We start from the raw sequence: 15,351 nt of genomic DNA on the forward strand, positions 1-15,351 counted from the left end.
AGTCACAGAGGGGTAGCCGTGTTAGTCTGAATCTGCAAAACCAAAGAGGAGTCCTGTGGCACTTTTGGGTATGTCTACACTTGCACCCTCTTTCGAGAGAGGGATGCAAATGCAGACAAATTAAATCGCAAATGAAGCGTGGATTTGAATTTCTTGCGCTTCATTTGCATAATCGCGCACTGCTGCTATTTCAAAATACTCTATTTCGAAATAACAAACGCTGTGTGGATGCAGTTATTTCGGGAGAAAACTCTTTTTCTGAAATAACCGGTAAACCTTGTAGTACGAGGAATAAAGGTTATTTCAGAAGAAGGGTTTTCTCCCGAAATATCTGCGTCTACACAGTGTTTATTATTTCGAAATTGGGTATGTTGAAATAGAGGCTGTCCGCGATTATTCAAATGAAGTGCAGGAAATTCAAATCCGCGCTTCATTTGCAATTTTGCTTGTCTGCATTTGCATCCCTCTCTCGAAAGAGGGTGCAAGTGTAGACATACCCTTAACAGATTTATTAGGGCACTACAATTGATCTGATGACATGGGCTTTATCCATGAAAATTTATGCCTGAATAAATCTGTTAGTCTTTAAGGTGCCACAAGACTCCTTGTTGTTTTTACCAGGGCAATAATAACAAAACCTCCGAGGATGAGTGACAACACTATCATTGCTCTACTATGAATCAGGGGAAATGGTATTTCAAAAACTAGCATCTCAGCATAAATATTTTCTAATAGAAGAATAACTAATGATCAAGGACTGACTAATAATAGAGGTGACTATGCAGAAAACGACCTGGGAAACTAGTCTTTCTTGCCTGTCTGCACCACTTCCTTCTTTTGTACCAAGTAAAGCAAAGTCTCGTTCGGATTGTTCAAATGAGAGGGAACAGTGAAGAGGGGTGTGGTGGTCCAACTCCTGGTCCCAAAACAAAGCTCAGTGTGTGACTTCAGTGAAGACTCCCATTGACTTCAATGGAATTCAGATCACACCAACATTTTGCCAATGATGTCTGGTTGGTGGTTGGTTCCAAGTAGAGTACCCCACGGATTGGTTCTAGGGCTGGTTTTGTTCAACATCTTTATTAATGACCTAGATGAGGGGATGGATTGCATCCTCAGCAAATTTGAGGATGACACTTAGCTAAGGGGAGAGGTAGATACATTGGAGGGTAGGGATAGGGTTCACAGTGACCTAGACAAATTGGAGGATTTGTTGAAAAAAAATCTGATGAGGTTCAACAAGGACAAGTGCAGAATCCTGCACTTGGGACAGAAGAATCTGAAGCATTGTTACAGCTGGGGACTGACTGGCTAAGTAGCAATTCAGCAGAAAAGGACCTGGATACAAGTCAGCAGTGTGCCCTTGTAGCCAAGAAGGCTAATGGCATATTAGAGTGCATTAGGAGGAGCACTTCCAGCAGATCTAGAGAAGTGATTATTCCCCTTTATTCAGCACTGCTGAGACCACATCTGGAGTATTGTGTCCAGTTCTGGGTCCTCCCACTATAGAAAGGATGTGGATGCACTGGAGAGGATCCAGTAGAGGGCAACCAAAATGATTAGGTGGCTGGACCACTAACCTACAAGGAGAGGCTGAGGGATTTGGGCTTATTTAGTCTGCAGAGGAGAAGAGTGGGGGGGGGGGGGGGATTTGATAGCAGCCTTCAACTTCTAAAGTTCAAGTTCCAAAGAGGATGGAGAGGCTGTTTTCAGTAGTGATGGATGGCAGAACAAGGAGCATTGGTCTCAGGTTACAGTGGGGGGAGGTCTAGGTTGTATATTAGTAAAAACTATTTCACTAGGAGGGTGGTGAAGCACTGGAATGGGTTACCTGGGGCAGTGGTGGAATCTCCATCCCTAGAAGTTTTTAAGTCCCAGCTTGACAAAGCCCTGGCTGAGATGATTTAGTTAGGGTTGGCCCTGCTTTGGGGGCTGGTCTCTTTCAGCCCTAGGATTCGATGAGGATTCTTTGTGGACCAATTTGACAAGGAGCACAAAGTATTCCTGTTTGCTGCACTGGAAGGTTGGTGGGGAAGAGGGGGCGGGGGGAGAGAGAGAGAAGGGCTATTGTATTGATCCAAAGTGATCACCAGTAGCAGCCTCACTGTGAAATTTGGGATGGTTTTCAAGTTATTATTTTCAGGTTTCTTTTGAATGTAGAAAAGCAGTGGTTACACAGTGAAGATGGAAATGCAAAGGTGTGCAGCGGTTTGAACAAAACCCACGTCTAGTACATATTCCTATCCCTGGTAAAACTATTAAAACATTTGAAAGATTTGTGCTATGCAAAAGCAAGAAAGCTTTGCAAAGTCTAAGGCCCGTGTGAAGTTTAATCAAAGTCTTGTCTAATTAAAACCACATAAGTCCTCTATCCCTACAGGATCCCCCTTTAAGAATATCTTTAGCAATTTAGCAAAATTACTAATGATTTAGTGCATCAGCTACGGAACTACAGTGATTAGTGATTTAGTGCTCTCATACTGACCGTGAATTGTTGTGAAGCTGATTTACATACAGCTTTATAAGAGAATGCTCATCAGCTACAGGACTGGCTATATTTATACCCTCAAGTAACCTGAATAATTCAAATAATGAAACCTTGTTAATATCCTATGAAAATACATAGAGCAGCATGCTGACAGTGGTTTCAGTGTTTTGAAATCACAACCATTTTATATAGAATACTGTCTTTTTAAATAAAATAAAAAGATGTGATTCAAGAGAATTGGGATTGAAAACAAAAATATTTAGAATAAGCTGCATTGCACTTAAACAAATTAGGGGGATGGAAAACAAACAAGTTACAAGAGGCTTAATATATATTATTTTACATTTCATGGCATTATTAACTTTACAAAAACCAGGGATATCCATGGTATTACAAGAACATTTCACAATGGAAAGGTACCATATTACCCATCTACTGGTCTGTCTATCTAGAGCTCTGGCTTTTAAAATACCTCTTGCCCTACAGCTATGTTTCTCAAACTATGGGTCCCGACTCCCTGGGGGGTTGCGAGCAACTTAGAGGAGGGTCACGGTATCACAAAGTTTGAGAACCCTTGCCCTACAGGAAATTTTCTATTGATAAATCCTGATTTCATGTATAAAAGGACAATCCCTCCAGGAGAAAAGGAATTGTAAAGTGCCAGAAATGTGACTTCATTTGATCCTGATAATTAAAGACAATGACATGAACTGACAAGAAACTAAAAATAGTATCAGTAATTCTTTCTGTGTAGAATGGAACATAGCACATCAAAAACCACTTTGAGTACTGTAACTAAAGATCATTGATTGGGTGCCTGTTTTATATCATACTATTTTGCTGATTGAACATTGTGATTTCTTGGTGGCTGCATATTTTTTAGTAACAATGGTAGTGTATAGGTAACAAAACAATTTTTAGGGGAGCACATCTTTATTCTTCACACTATATTACAGTGGGGCGTACTATGTCTTTGGTTTTGGTTCTGAAAGAATAACCGTGAATATTCATGTTACCAAGATTATAACTGGTAGTTTTAAGTCTCCGCAGCACTTAAACCAAGCAAGAACAATTCAATTGGACACAGTCAAAGGTTATACAATGGCTTACCTTCTCCATCAGAGCAAGGAGTACTTCTCCTTCCAGTATCCTAACTATGAGCATTTACTTATAGGTTGTTCTGTGAAATATTTAATTGGTAGCACATGCTGTAATCATATTTTGACTGCCTGCATATATAACTGTGTATGTGGTTGCATACCCCTTTTCTTTAGGAATGATGTTTTCAGAACTTTCTTTTCTGCTTTGTTTCCTAAAGGGCCATTCTATTTCAAGACACTTCTTTCCTTGTTGTGGCCTTTAATGAATATTTGATTTATATAACAAGTGAAGGAATGTTTCAACATCTTTCCAAACAGTGGCTTAACATGCTTCTGCCCTCTACGGGCTAGATATGTGGGACAATCAGAAGCCTTGATATCATTAGCATATTTGCAGAGCATTATCAATTGTTAATCCACATTTCTGGGTCTTAGGACTGAGTCAGTATGTAGCAGCTGTTTTACTCAATTTGATATTCTGTGTTGCAAGGCTTTGCAGTGAATGCTACAAATGAACTTGTGAATCTACAATGACGCTGCAAAGTTCGGATCTGGATTTGAACGTCCCCACAATTCAGGGCTGCTTGTTCCAGGTGGTCTTGATTCAGTTCCATCTCTAGTTAGTACCAAGTGAACACTGGGTATAAGTGAGATATCTATATATCCTAAATATACTCTATATTATATAAAAACTATCCTGGCTAACTTTTATAAAGTCCACACAAAATTTGGAATTTAGATAGATTAGTTATACAGCATCATAAAAATGCAAGAAATTGGGTTTTTTTTGTAACTTATCTTCCAAAGATCTAAATTAGAACATCAAGCTCATTTCCATATGTGATATAGTTGAAATTTTAACTCAGATCCCCAAAGATGACAAGTTAGTAGATTAAATTGCTAACCCAACTTGTACTCCCTGCCCATCACTTAGGATCTGAAGCCCTATTTTCAAACATCAGCATCTAAATCAAGGTGCCCAACTCTGCATTTCAGCAATTACAATGAGAATTAGGCATCTAAACGTGCAATGTAGCATCCACGTAAGCATGCCAGCTTAGAACTGGGTGCCCAAATTTAGGAGCATACATTTAAAATGTAGGCTTCTCATCTGAATAACTGAAACTCAATACACAAAAGGCTGTAATATTGCTGAGACAGTGTTCTACCAACATTTTCGTTGAGTAAAACACAAAAACCCTAAAAATCAGGGATTCATTTTCCATTCATGTGAGTTCCTTTAAAGGAAGGAAGGATGAACACTCACCTTCTGTTTGTGAAAGCATTTCCTGAGGGAACCGAGTGAGAGAACAGTGTATCATTCATGCTGGTTACAGGTCTGGGAGGCCTAAAAGAAGACAAAATAGCTAATTATATTGTGTTTGTATTTTACAAATCATCAGCAACATTTACACATAGAGATTAATTATATTCTTACTCAAGGTAAACTGACAGAAAATATCTTTTGCTATAAATAAGCAATTTTCTCCAAACTAAAGGGTTGTGTTTTTTAAAATGTGGAATGAAAAGCCATAGCAGGACTGAGAAATAGACAAAATCAGATTTTTTTATAGGTTCTGAGTCACATTTTGAGCAATTTGCTTGATTCTTTTTCCTACTCTGGCAAAACAATTTATTGTGAAGCATATTTACCAAGTCCACTGAATTGCTCCATAAAATATAATTACTGCAAAAATAGTGAACCATTGTCAACAGTGTTTAAACCCACACAGACACATCTGACTAAAAAATAATGTACTGTAACCACTTTAAAAGGACACAACTTAAGAGTGACTTTTTCTGCCTGATACTGTTTACTTACTGTTGTTACTGAAATGGAGATTAAAAATTATTTTCCTCAGCTTTTTGCAGTTTTTAGTTTAGGTATTTGACAGCTGACAGTGTACAACTTGCTTTGTGGTTTCCTTTGCATAGACATTTTCTTTTACATTTGTGTGTGTGTGGCGGGGGGAGGGGAGGTTCATATGGCAAAGGGGGAGAGAAAACATTTTGGAAAACTTGTGAATTGGAAAATGTGATTTTAAAATACAAGGGTCAGCAGGGGGATTATGGACTGGGTGCAGTACCTGAAGTTGTATTTAACTTGAGTTTTAAATGGATTATATTCAAGTGGAAAACACCCTTGTCAATTCTGTGACAATTTCCTCTCTCTTTTTGGACTAGTAAGAGTGCGGGTCAGGATGCAATAACAGTCTTCAGAAAACCAAGCTGTGCTTCAATCCTCAGGATAATGGGGAAATCCAAATTAGACCTGTCTAAGAAGGGTGGATGGGAAACACATTATAAATCTAATCATATTATTCCACTTCTGCTTTAAAGCCATTACAAACATACAACCTCCAAAATCTGCTGCGAGAATTCTGAAGGGAGGACTTGGAAGTCACTACCTATATTGATCAAAGCAGTGTTAAATTAAATGAACTCTTTTTCACATTGTTTCATTATAATGGAGATGTGTTTATTGCCCTTAGCCTGTGACTAGTGACCCATGTGAGACACTGAATTCCAGGTCTGGTCACTGACTTCAGTAGGGCCAGGATTATATCCTGTCCTTCCATCTCTTAGTACTCTTATTTCTTTCTCTATGGGAAGAGTCTTACTGCTGTACCTCACAGTGTTGTCAGATGCATCAATGATACAGTGTTCTCTTTTAGAGTGCTAATTGTGTATTTCAAATTTAAAATGAGACACATGGAGTCAAGCAGCATGTTGAACCATCACTTCTTTTCCATTCTGAGAAGTGATGCATCAAACATCAAGAAAATCTACTGTGGACTAATAATATTCTCCTTTAGTATTTGTACCAACTGGGAACTCCAGTCATAGACCAGGGTCCTGTTGTTCTAGGCACTGTCTACACCTATAACAAAAAGACTCTCTCTGCCCCCAAAGAGCATATAATTTGCATTGTTTCAGCAACAAATCAAAATTATAAATCACTTATAGGAGCATAGGAGGCTGTACCTACTAATCTGTGAATAGCAAATCTTTCTGACCAATGAAAAATAATCTGATCTCATTTAATTGGTAAAATACTAACTGCCTGGGAGTTTCATCTGTAATTTTATGTGGTGAACAGTAGTATTAGCATTTCACATCAGCTACATGGGAGTTATATATGTGCTGCATTTCATTTTTTATCTGGGTAATGAAAACAGTGGACTATTCAAAGGTAACTACACACTCAAGGCTGGACTCTGCTAAACATTCTGTGATCAACAATGAAGATGTAATAAGATTCGTTACAAATTTTTCGTTTCCTTTAAAACATAAACTAAAGGAGAATAAAATACTTACCACGTATCTCTTTTGCAGCCCAAATGAAATTGAAAAGAGAGACCATTAATGAAAATGGCATTTTGAAATGTATCTGGATAAAAACAGGCCATTGTTTTCTTGTCAATTTTCATATCAAGAAAACTGGTATTGAAACCAATTCAGGATTTGTCAGGCTGAGCTCCTTAAAGCTACTGCTCCCTGGCAACTGTGTTTTTGTCATCACTTTTCTCAAGCTCAGTTTTAACAGTGTGTGTGTGTGTGTGTGTGTGTGTGTGTGTGTGTGTGTGTGTGTGTGTGTGTAAATACACAAAGTGGTTGTTTGGTGTAAGACAGCTATGTATAGCAGACCTTTTAGAAAAATCAAGGACAAATTCTAATCTTGGATGAATATTTTCTTTTTTTTAGTTTTGCAGCTGATTATGGAATTTACTACCTCCTGGATAGACAGAGGTTGACCATGAAATGCAACAGTATCACTAAAACAAAACAAACAAGTGATATTCTTTGAAACATTTCAGTAAAAAAAGAAAAAAAAAAACGGAAAAAAATCAAACATTTCACTTCAACATTTTCAGAATGAAATGTTTTGATTTTTTATTTAAAATTACTTTTCATTTTAATATATACCTAAATTGTATTTTAAAGTAATTTTTAAAAGTTGAAAAAAAAATCCAAAATGAAACATCTTATTTTGGGTTGAACAGAACATTTCACTTGACCCTCAAACAATTTTTGTTTACTTTTTGATACTGCAAGGAAATAAACATATGCCAGATATTCACACAACTTTATATATAGGCTTGGAAGGATTAGATTAGAAATGTTTGTAAGTATCAATTTTACTGTACACATACAAATCAATGAAAATATTTCCATCTATAATAATAGAAATTTACATATGGGCAAAATAAGAAAAATGATGCTTGAGAACTAATTGGAGTTTGACAAAGTTATTTAGGTTGTATAGTTTGTCACGTGATGTAGACAATTTGTGCTTTAATGGTTACAAAGCTTAATTTTTTTAAATCTCCACATTTCTCATCAAATAATTATTGTTTACCCCATTTAATTTCCCACACCTGTAAAAATGTAAATAGATAGAAATAAAAAATATAAAAACAAATATAAATATAAAACATCAATAATTTTTCAGTCAATATTATAACAAAAATTAAAATTCTCCCAAGCCTATTACATTACTCCCGGTGGAATTCTGTGTCATTCAGCAATACAGAATTTGGCAGAAATTAATGTTGTGTGTGCAGAATTTCCTTTCCCCCACACAAATGGGCTCCAATAGAATCTAGCTCACACATAGAAGAAACTGCTGGGGGAAGGTGAAGGAGCTAGAGCAGAGACCTGCAAATCTGCAGCTATCCGTGGGTATCCACATCTATAGATGCAGATATCCGTGGATTACTGTTGCAGGTACAGATAGGGGTGCAGATATACATTTTGTATCTAGAACCCTGCAAATTTGCAGATATCTGTGACTCATTTTTGTAGATACAGATGCAGACACATAATTTTGTATCCATATAGGGCTGTATAAATAGAGGATTCCCGGCAGCTACAATAACCTGTATGCCTGAGGGAAGGAGACAGCAGCACTCAGGAATCTGCACAAGACCCAGACCCAGCATTAGGCTTTTTCTCCCTCTGCATCTTTGAGCTCTGAGGGGTAGGAGGGGGGTTTATGAGCCAGGGGGGCATGACTGGACTCTGGGAGGAGGAGGTGGGTGTGTGGGAAGGGAAGCATGACTGGACTCGGGGGAACAGAATGGACAGGTGGCTACACCGGGATGACCTGTGGCTGGGCAGAAGTGGTCCAAGTATCTGGGCTGGAAGGCACTCTGCAGCTTCACTCTGTGGGGGAGCAGTTGTAGGTATCTAGCTGGGAGACCCCGTCACTGGGCTCTGGCAAGGAGAGGATGTGATTATATGGACTGGGGGTATGGGGAATGGTTATCTAGGTTCTGGGGGGATTCAAGGCTGGTTCTGAGGGGAGAGGGGTTGGATTCTGGAGGGGGGAAGGCAGAGAAACAGGAATTGGGATGTCATAGGGATTTTTATAACTCTACTCTTGGGGGAATTTTTGTGTGTCTGTATTGTTAGAGAAACACCTGCTGCTGGGCATTTTGAAATAAATTACCAAAATAACTGAAACTGGTGTGATTACATAGTGTTGCTTTTGCAATTTGCAAAATTTTAAAATGTGGACAGAAATCTCTTTTTTTGGCACAGAATGCCCCTGGGGGCATAGCATACTAAATGACAAAATTGTGGATGGGATTTCCAAAACTTTGCGGTGCTGGCCTAAATCTGCTTCCACTGAAGTAAATGGTAATAAAGGTTGGCCATCCCAAATTCAGGACTTTCTGGTCTGGCAACATCCGTGGTCCAGCAGGGCCATGGATGTTGTTGGGTCAAAGAGTCTCAGAAGCTAGGAGCACATGGGGGCTGGGTTTCCTGTTTGGACCTGCTTGGCTGGGCCAGGAACCACCAGGCAGGGGCTGGAGAGCTCGGGGCCAGCCAGGGAACCTATGGTGGCAGTGGGGCTGCCAGGCTGGTGCCAGGTGGGGGCCCTGGGAAGCCCCTGGTTGCAGTGGAGCCAGATGGTAACTGGGGGAGCCATGGCCTGGGAATTCCTGGCAACAACAGAGCCAGTGGCATCCAAGTGGCCCTGGCGAGGGAACCCAGGCAGCAGCGGCCAGGTGGTCCTGGCTGGGAACTCTGGGGAACCTCCGTGGCAGCAGGCGGGCACAGCAGGACAGGGAGCCCCAGGTAGGCCAGTGTTGGCATGGTAGAGAGCCTGCCCCAGCCTTGGAAGCCTCAGGGAAAGGAGCTGGCAGTGGGGAAGCACTGACCTCCCTTGGTCTGGCAAACTCCCTGGTCTGGAACTGCTCAGGTCCCAAGGGGGCTGGACAAGTGAGGTCCAACCTGAACACTCACTGACTTCAGTGGGAGCAAAGCCAGACTATTGCTGAGTACACTCAATGATCTCACCATCATGCAAGTAATATAATTGAATCTTTTTATAGTTAGGGCTTTCTTTTTAGTTGGCAATTATGTTTACGATACATAAAAACCCCACCAAAAAGTTCCGGCATCAGCTTAATTCTCATAGGTCATAAGATTTCTTCTTTAAGATTATCATCACACACATTATTGATTATTTCTTGCATCATTGTGAATAGTTTATAAGTGTGTATATTTGATATGTTTTGTCTTGCAATTTTAATTTGAAATGTTGAGTAGGGCCCATAAAATTGAAAAATTAGACAGCTCTTTGTGCACTCTATGGTGAGACGAGAACAATGAAAAGGAGGATTACTACCTTTAAATAAATCATATCACTACAGAAAGTCTTTGTCCTTATTTAAAGTAGCAACTCTTGAGAAAAGAGGTCTCTTTTATCATAGGAATTCTACCATTAAATGTTTATTAAAATCTCCTTTTGCTTGGATTCTTGCCCAGATCTGTTTCTCTTGATACCTTTTATCTTCCATTATATTTAAAAATAAAATTCATACCAGCAAGAAGATATTCTCAACGGGTTACTATAGCATATTTTCCCCCTCAGTTAATTTATGTGAATTACACTGTAGATCATGCCATATCCATGAAGGTTTTTCATTCATGTACCATTATACTCAATAAAGTCATATTGCTTTCAGGCTAAGCAGAAACTGTGCCATTAAACAAAATAGATTGTCTCTGATCTGAATATTCATTCACACTAAATTATATCTATATATTTAGAAAGAAGGCAAAGTCCTAATTTTACAGCAAAGATTTTGGAAAAGATCCTATTCAATTACTATATCTTTCCCTTTTCTGCCTTTGTTTGAATTCCTTCATAATAATCCAGTATTTTCTATTACTGCAGCATGTTATCTGTTGTCTAAGATGTTAAGAGTGTTTTGTAGGGTACTACAATCATGCTGTGAAACCGATTTTTATTTAAAAAAAAGTTTTTCATTGTAGTTGGTTACAGTGTTGTTGTAGCCATGCTGGTCCCGTGAGAGACAAGATAGGCATGGAAATATAGGTTTTATTGGACAAAGTTGTTGGAAGTTGGCCCAGGAAAAGATACTACTTCATCTACTTTGTCTCTCATATCAGAATACAGGTAGATCTTCCTACTAGGGCTAGTTTCAATGTCCCACAATGAAAAACTCCACATAGCACAAAGAGGAGGTTTTAATTTCACTTTCACGATCTCTCTTTCTATCCCTCAGAAGTATGCCCAGTTTCTGCATGTGAAATTATTATCTATCCATCCATGCATCTCGGCTTTTATACCATACTGATCACCACGATATCTGAGCAAATCCATCTGATTTTGTTTCTTAGTACAATATGCAACCATTCCATTCTTATGATAAAGCAGTACATTTATTTTAAGAGATTATCAGTTGTAACCATCATTAAATTAAATATCTGTATGAGACATCTCATATTTTAAAAAAGAGGGAATGCCATACTGCCTTGGAAAACTCCCATAATGACCACACAAGGAATATAATCAGCAGTATAATTTATTTTTAAAACATATGAGCAGGCTAAGAGAGGGTTCCCTCAGCCTAAAAAAGACACTGTCACATAATCCTTGTAGTCACTTCATAAGCCATTCAGTACTGGCAAAAGTAAATGTGAAACAACAGCCACATATATGACAAGTGTGGTCCCACCAGAACTCAGACATACAGCACTCAAATAAAACTTTATGGTTTTCACTTGTGCTGCTTTAGTTAGTAGCATGATAGAGGTGGTTAAACAAATGACATTTTTTTAGAATGATTGCAGCGCTTTTCATGAGAAGTATTTTAAAATAAATATCTATTAAATCATTTCAGCATATCTAATTGCTTTGGAACGTTTTTCCAATTGTTACTTTAAGTTTTGCATTGAATTCCAGTGAAATAATGTCACTTTTAGGTCAAATGTGACCAAGAAACCATAGATCACCAGAGAATCCAATGTTACAAAGTCAGATGACAATGTAAGATCTACTACTAGTGCAGATGATCGTGGACTCATAGGGTTGGAAGAGACCTCAGGAAGTCATTGCGTCCAATCCCCTGCTAAAAAGCAGAACCAATTCCAACTAAATCATCACAGCCAATGCTATATCATCTGAATTTCTCCACTGTATGCAAATCTAGCCTTCTTTCTGCTTTGAGTGCTAGGGAGCAAAGTGTAACATGTTTATATGAGCTTTAAATAAAAAAAGAGAGCAAAAGGGAAAACTTAGAGACAATCCACAGTATTGAGTGAACTGAAAAGGATCAATGAACTGCAATCCAAGATTAGAATAAAATGAAAATTGAATTGTATTGCTTTAAGACTTTAGATGAAATTCTGGTTCCATTGAGAACTTTGCATTGACTTCAAGAGGGCCAAGAGTTCACCTCTTGTCTGGTAACTTAGTTCAAGACAATGCAGTGTTGTGTTGAAGTTTGGAGACTCATGAGAATACATCCAAATAGTTGAATCCTGACTAAATCTTAGGCTACGTCTACATTGGCAAGATATTGCGCAAATACTTTTAACACAAGAGTTTTTGCGTTGAAGTATTTACGCAAGAGAGCATCCTCACTGGCATGTGCTTTTGCACAAGAGATGTGCTTTTGCGCAAAAGCATCCATGCCAGTGTATACGCTCTCTTGCGCAAGATAGCTCCGATGGCCATTTTAGCCATCAGGCTTTCTTATGCAAGAAATTCATGTTGCCTGTCTACACTGGCCTCTTGCGCAAGAACAGTTGCGCAAGAGGGCTTATTCCTGAGCGGGAGCATCATAGTTCTTGTGCAAGAAGCACTGATTTCACACATTAGAACGTCAGTGTTCTTGCACAAGGACTCCCCACCAGTGTAGACAGGCAGCATGTTTTTGCGCAAAAATAGATGCTTTTGCGCAAAATCATGCCAATGTAGACATAACCTTACTGTACTAAACCATGAAAACTGCACAAAAATTAAATACTTGTATTTTTTCCTTTCCTCACTTATGACTGTGGTCCATTATCTGTGTCACCTGTATCAAAATCATCCATAAGTTTTTCCAATAGTTTAAATATGGCCTGGAACACCAAAGTAAATTAACACTAACAGAAAGCCCTTCTTGTGATTTTATACAAAGCACTTGAGAAATGAAACAGCCATCTTCCATTTCCTCCACACCCATCAGAGATACAATGTGTAATGTGTCAACTAGAATGAAGATTACTTTCTCTACAGCACACAGATACTTACACAATATGAGCCAGGTTTAGAGGTTTTTCAGGCTGATCAGGGAACATTGGGTGTAAAGGTTCACGGCTGGAAGCACAGCTTAAAGACTTGCTAAGTGCATTAGTTAGCTTCTTAGCAGGTGATTTCTGGGAGGAACAAGGAAGGTAAAGGTCATGTGGACAAGTAAGGTGCAAACGGTTGCTACAGTGAAACTACAGGAAGTGCAAAACAAAGCCTTACCACTTACAATCATATATTCTTAACTTTTTCCTCCCTCCATTCCTTTCTCTAGGGATCCAATGAGCCAAAATTCATTTAGGTCAATGGAAAGATTCCCATTGTCTTCAGTTGGCTCTGGGATGAGGATCTAGGAGACACTCTCTTCTAAGGTAGTGGCATGCATGAAGCCAGTGCATTATATCCCTTCTCTCTTCTCCTCACTAGTGTATCACTAGGTTCCTGCATTCTTTAAATGTTTTAAACTAACACTTCTCTCTTTGCCTGCCTTAGATGCTGCTGCATTTGCTATGCTGTAAAATAAGGGCAAATGAAATTTCAGACAGAATGCTGATGTAGTTTCATGGACTTGGAGGCAGTGAACTAAAAGAAAAGACTGATAAGCATTAATTTCTTCCCAAAAAAGGAACAACTCTGCTCTCACTGTGTGAACAACATGCATTAAGCTTTGAAACTTGGAATCTCATAATTCATGCCAGTTTTAAAGCAGCTTCATCATCAGCTTTTATAAACATAATGGCTGTGTCTACATTGGCATCCCTTTCCAGAAAAGGGATGCCAATGAGACACATCGCAATTGCAAATCCGCAGAGGATTTAAATATCCCCCGCGGCATTTGCATTTACATGACTGCCGCTTTTTTCCGGCTTGGGGATAAGCCGGAGAAAAGCGCCAGTCTAGACGTGATTCTCCAGAAAATAAAAAAGTAGGAATAAGAGATCCTCCAAAAAGGGCTTATTTTCTGGAGAATTACGTCTAGACTGGCGCTTTTCTGCGGCTTATCCCCAAGCCGGAAAAAAGCGGCAGCCATGTAAATGCAAATGCCGCGGGGGATATTTAAATCTCCCGCGGATTTGCAATTGCGATGTGTCTCATTGGCATCCCTTTTCCAGAAAGGGATGCCAATGTAGACACAGCCAATGAGATATTACATAGAGCGAAATCCCCATATAGTGAAGTAATCCCCAAATAACAGCTTCTTTCTAAGTGAAGAAAGAATGGCCTTATGGCTATAGCACAGAGTTGTGAGATCTGGGTTGTGTTCTAGGCTCTGCAACAGATTTCCTGCATGATTTTGGACAAGCCAGTTAACCTCTCTGTGATTCAGTTTTAAAGTGCTTTGAGATCCTCACAAGGAAGGCATATACCCTGTAGACCAGGATATTAATTATTTTATTATTGGAACTCCAAATTATACATGACAATGAATTTGAACAATTCACTCTATAACCAATTCACTCTGAATTCACCATAATTCACTTCTATTGCACATCCCCAATTTACACGCATGTGAGGTTCCTGCATGAGTTAGGCACATTGCAGGTGTGTGCATGAGCCTAACTTCTAAGATTTGGCTCACTACATATTACATTAATACACAGGAAGTGTTAAGGACATTGTTATCAAACCTGTTTTGAAAGAAATAGTACCCAAGTACACAACAGTAAATCAATTTCAGACTTCAGTTGAAATATTCCTATCCAAAAGTAAAAAAACATTTGGGTTGCTGGCGGGCCTAGACATGTGTTCATATTTTGCTTTTTTGCTGTGTCTGACAATGTTTTGAAACAGCTTTCAAGTGAAATCACCAGATTCCCTCCCTACCACTGCAGCACACTTCATACAGCAAGAAAAATATAATTCCACAAATACACTGTTAAATGATGAGAAGAGCCAAGTGGCACATTCCCTCCTGCCCAAATTTAAATTCAAGTCATCCATGTCCATATAGTGCGAGCCCACAGCGCATCTGTGTACCTAGTCTATTGTGAAGCTTAGCAAAGCCATGTGTCTAGCATACTGATAATCAAACTGTGCTTTTATAGTTAACCCTGCTGTTCTATGCAACATTAATATCAGGCAGGCAGCTACTTTCACAGGACCAGAGTTCTAGCTGTTTTAAATGTGGATTTAAAAACTTAGGTCCAAACATTTAGCCACACAAACTCTGTGGTATGCATCCTTTGTGAGTAAAAGACCACCCCTCTAAT

General features: G+C 39.0%; 1 protein-coding gene across 24 annotated transcripts in view; it reads right to left on the bottom strand.

Moving 5' to 3' along the window:
• DTNA (dystrobrevin alpha) overlaps nt 1–15,351 on the bottom strand; it is a 340,146-nt gene that overhangs the window by 68,036 nt on the left and 256,759 nt on the right. For 18 of the 24 annotated variants that reach the window (XM_075920737.2, XM_075920736.2, XM_075920735.2 and 15 more), the window contains 3 exons: nt 13,145–13,269; nt 4,856–4,936; nt 2,486–2,575 (listed from right to left, as the gene is read on the bottom strand). In XM_075920737.2, the coding sequence (XP_075776852.1) occupies nt 2,486–2,575; nt 4,856–4,936; nt 13,145–13,269 (296 nt within the window). The remainder of the gene's footprint in view (nt 1–2,485; nt 2,576–4,855; nt 4,937–13,144; nt 13,270–15,351) is intronic. The other 6 variants (XM_025180861.3, XM_025180858.3, XM_025180845.3 and 3 more) reach the window with 1 other exon arrangement.

This window comes from Pelodiscus sinensis, chromosome 2 (genome assembly GCF_052426305.1).
Source record: "Pelodiscus sinensis isolate ZL-2025 chromosome 2, ASM5242630v1, whole genome shotgun sequence".
Classification (NCBI taxonomy): domain Eukaryota; kingdom Metazoa; phylum Chordata; order Testudines; family Trionychidae; genus Pelodiscus; species Pelodiscus sinensis.